General features: G+C 46.4%; 1 protein-coding gene across 1 annotated transcript; it reads left to right on the top strand.

The window, feature by feature from the left end:
* Positions 1–2255: 2255 nt before the first annotated feature.
* Positions 2256–3833, top strand: LOC138888672 (uncharacterized). Its single transcript, XM_070170578.1, has 4 exons — positions 2256–2343; positions 2432–2874; positions 3023–3030; positions 3224–3833. Exons 1-4 carry the CDS (start codon positions 2256–2258, stop codon positions 3831–3833), a joined length of 1149 nt encoding a protein of 382 aa, XP_070026679.1.
* Positions 3834–4050: the final 217 nt, after the last annotated feature.

Raw genomic sequence — 4050 nt, 5'->3', positions numbered from 1 at the left:
CTAAGGTCGCAGATCAACCATTTCTATGTCATCAAAGTGTGGACATTTTTGGAGAGTCAGAAGTGCGGTCACAAGTTAAAGTGTGCAGACTGCACTTCCCTTTTGCAGCCACACAATAGATTTTTGCGGACCGCAACTCCCTTCTGCAGCCGCACATAAAAAATGTACGGACCGTAGATCCCTTTACCTATAGATATGTGTTATATTCATCACCCCGCTGTGTCTAATTGTTTCTCCCTTAATTATAAAGTCCTGAATATGTTGAACAATAAATTGCAACTAACAATCCTCTTTGCTTTGGTATAGACAATGGTTCGATCGAGAGGTCGATAAGACACTGTAAAAGGAAAAGGTGAATCTTCCTAGGATCGAGGTAGAGGTAACTTGCCCCTTGCCCAGCATAAGACTATCAGAAATAAAACCACAACCGATAGAGGTAGAGGTGTGTCTAGCTCCTATGTCCCATCTAAGGAGGTGTCAGAAGGCAACTCAGCCTCTGTTCAGGAGGAGCAGCTGGCCACATAGTCGAGGCCACAGGGGAGGTACCAACTCAGGTATGAGTCTTCTTCATCTCACAGCACTTCCGAGGGTCGGAGAGTGCTAGCCAGGCTTCTGAGCCATCAGCTGCACCAGTCCCAGAGGCACAGATTATACATGAGGTCCCCGATAATGGTATAGGAGGAGATATTACAGTTACATGTATGGAGAGATCAAAGAAGAAGGAGGTTTGGGAGGATAGATTTGTCAGCTCGGCTGCCTTCACTAGTTTCGTATGTGGTGGCTAGTGAGGTCGTTGACTCTTGAGCGACAATTCTTATTGAAAGATTTAGAGACATACAACCCAGCAATATTGAGGCAGTTCAGAGCACGAAAAGGTTGGATATGGTTCACGGAGAGAGTGGAGGATGCCAAAGAATACCTCGTCCAATGTTGCTCACATAAATAAAAGGACGAAGGTGACCAAAGTACGCAACCTCAAGGTGGGGTTTGATCAGCATACGCTAAACGCGTACTTTAGATTTGAGGATATTGAGCCAAAGGAATATTTGGAGAAGTGCGCAATGAAGGAGGAAGTATGACCTTCGCTGGCTGAGATCTTAGCACCACCGGGGCCACCACCACCATGGATCACTTTTGGGTTTCCTATCTACCGGAGCACTCTCATTTTTTAGGCGAATGGGGGCAAACCTTTGTCTGCAGCAGATTTGACCCAAGCCAGAATAAGACCCATCTTCCTATTCCTCGGGAGTGCTTTTGGCTTCTATCATGGTCGGGTACCCAATCAATGTGGGTGTCGTGATGTCGGCCAACATTTCATTGATAGCAGGCAAGAAAGCTCGGCCTACCCGTATCCCAACATTATCACAGAGTACCTCACTGATGCAAAGGTAGAGCCGAGAGATTTTGACACCAAGGTGAAGCCGAAGAAGCCATTCAATTGGTATCATTGATGGATACGAGCAACATCATGGATATATTGGTGCAGCACGGGTCAGTTATTGAGGAGTTGGGAAAGGAAGTGAAGAAGATGAGGAAGTCTCAGGCAAGCAAGGAATCAGTGGACAAGCTCAGAAAGGAAGTGACTAGACTTGCCACAGCTGGAGGTCTTCCCTTTGACATATTGCTTGACCCGCACCAGTCCATCTCAGATCCATCAGCACCATCTGCACCGGTAGCACCAACTGGCCGGTTTGAGGAGCCAGACCTTGTTGCTGACACTGCTGAGGCAATGCATGTGAAGTTTGCCACTCCTGCCACGCCTAGATATGATGATGATGAGATTCAGTTGACTGACCCTGAGGGAGATGATATTGCTAGGGACATTGAGATGTCCAAGGATCCTTAGGGAGTTTTCTTCGCCCTCTCTTCTTTCACTCTTATTTTTCTAAACATTGAGGACAATGCTTACTTTTATTTGGGGGGAGGGGGTGGAGTTTATTTGATACATTGACACACTGTGGATACATTTGGTCTGTAATATTTTGATGATTCTCTTTATTTTCTTATTTGTATTTGTCAATCTTTAGTAGTTATTGTTCATTAGCTTCTTTATTTTTCCACTTTAGTTCTTGTTGTGTTAAGTAGCTTCTTTTTATGCTTCTTTAGTTCTTGTTTTGTTAAGTAGCTTCTTTGTATGCTTTTGTGGATTATAAGTCTTTGGTTTTCTTAACACCACGGTTCTTTACAAAGATAATTTTTGTGTAAACCGGGTGACTCGTCCCAACAATGGATGGCGTGACAACCTTCTTAAAAGAATGAGTCCATCTTTGTGTTTAGGTAATAATAATAGTAGGAGTAGTAGCAGCAGTAGTAGCAGTAGTAGCAGTAGCAGCAGTAGTAGCAGTAGTAGCAGTAGCAGCAGTAGTAGTAGTAGTAGCAGTAGTAGCAGCAGTAGCAGCAGTAGCAGTAGTAGCAGTAGCAGTAGCAGCAGCACCAGCAGCAGCAGCAGGAGCAGCAGTAGCAGTAGTAGTAGCAGTAGTAGCAGGAGGAGTAGGAGTAGCAGTAGTAGCAGGAGTAGCAGTAGTAGCAGGAGTAGCAGGAGTAGCAGTAGTAGCAGTAGTAGCAGTAGCAGCAGTAGCAGTAGTAGCAGCAGTAGCAGCAGTAGTAGGAGCAGTAGTAGCAGCAGTAGCAGCAGTAGTAGGAGCAGTAGTAGGAGGAGTAGGAGCGGTAGTAGCGGTAGTAGCGGTAGTAGCAGTAGTAGTAGCAGTAGTAGCAGTAGTAGCAGTAGTAGCAGTAGTAGCAGTAGCAGTAGTAGCAGTAGCAGGAGCAGCAGTAGCAGCAGTAGCAGCAGTAGGAGCATTAGGAGCAGCAGTAGCAGCAGTAGCAGTAGTAGCAGCAGTAGCAGTAGTAGCAGCAGTAGCAGCAGTAGCAGCAGTAGCAGCAGTAGCAGCAGTAGGAGCAGTAGTAGCAGTAGTAGCAGTAGTAGCAGTAGTAGCAGTAGTAGCAGCAGTAGTAGCAGTAGTAGTAGTAGTAGCAGTAGCAGTAGTAGCAGTAGTAGCAGTAGCAGGAGTAGCAGTAGCAGGAGCAGCAGTAGCAGCAGGAGCAGCAGGAGCAGCAGTAGCAGCAGTAGCAGCAGTAGCAGCAGTAGTAGCAGTAGCAGCAGTAGCAGCAGTAGCAGCAGTAGCAGCAGTAGCAGCAGTAGCAGCAGCAGCAGTAGCAGCAGTAGCAGCAGCAGTAGCAGCAGCAGCAGTAGCAGTAGCAGTAGCAGTAGCAGTAGCAGCAGCAGTAGCAGCAGCAGCAGTAGCAGCAGCAGCAGCAGTAGAAGTAGCAGCAGCAGTAGCAGTAGCAGCAGCAGCGGTAGCGGTAGCGGTAGCGGTAGCGGTAGCAGCAGCGGTAGCGGTAGCGGTAGCGGTAGCGGTAGCGGTAGCAGCAGTAGCGGTAGCAGTAGCGGTAGCAGCGGTAGCAGTAGTCGCAGTAGTGGTAGCAGTAGTAGCAGTAGTGGGAGTAGCAGTAGTGGTAGTAGTAGTAGTAGTAGTAGTAGTAGTGGTAGTAGTAGTAGTAGTAGTAGTAGTGGTAGTGGTAGTAGTGGTAGTAGTAGTGGTAGTGGTAGCAGTGGTAGCAGCAGTGGTAGTAGTGGTAGCAGTGGTAGCAGCAGTGGTAGTAGTGGTAGCAGTGGTAGCAGTAGTGGTAGCAGTAGTAGCAGTAGTAGCAGTAGTAGCAGTAGTAGCAGTAGTAGCAGTAGTAGCAGTAGTAGCAGTAGTAGCAGTAGTAGCAGTAGTAGCAGTAGTAGCAGTAGTAGTAGTAGTAGTAGTAGTAGTAGGCCTAATCAAGTCATTCTTAAAGAGTTAATCTTTCTTCATTTGGAACCAACAAAATTTACTACGTGCTTATGATTAAAGACAAGGTATTTGAAAGTAATAGCTCTAGTTAGTGACTTTAAGACTATTAAGTTGACTTTGGCAATCATCGAGTGGTTTATTGGAGCATAGTGATCTTTAAACTTGAGTGTGGTTGTTGTAGGCTCTTGACTCTATCCTCTTTTACGATCTAGTTGTGTGAGGGGTGAGATGATTTGTTGCTAGTCCAAGTGCCCGTGTGAATGGTCTAGAA

The sequence above is a fragment of the Nicotiana sylvestris genome, chromosome 3 (assembly GCF_000393655.2).
Source record: "Nicotiana sylvestris chromosome 3, ASM39365v2, whole genome shotgun sequence".
NCBI classification, from domain to species: domain Eukaryota; kingdom Viridiplantae; phylum Streptophyta; class Magnoliopsida; order Solanales; family Solanaceae; genus Nicotiana; species Nicotiana sylvestris.
This window is presented reverse-complemented; position numbering and strand designations above follow the sequence as displayed.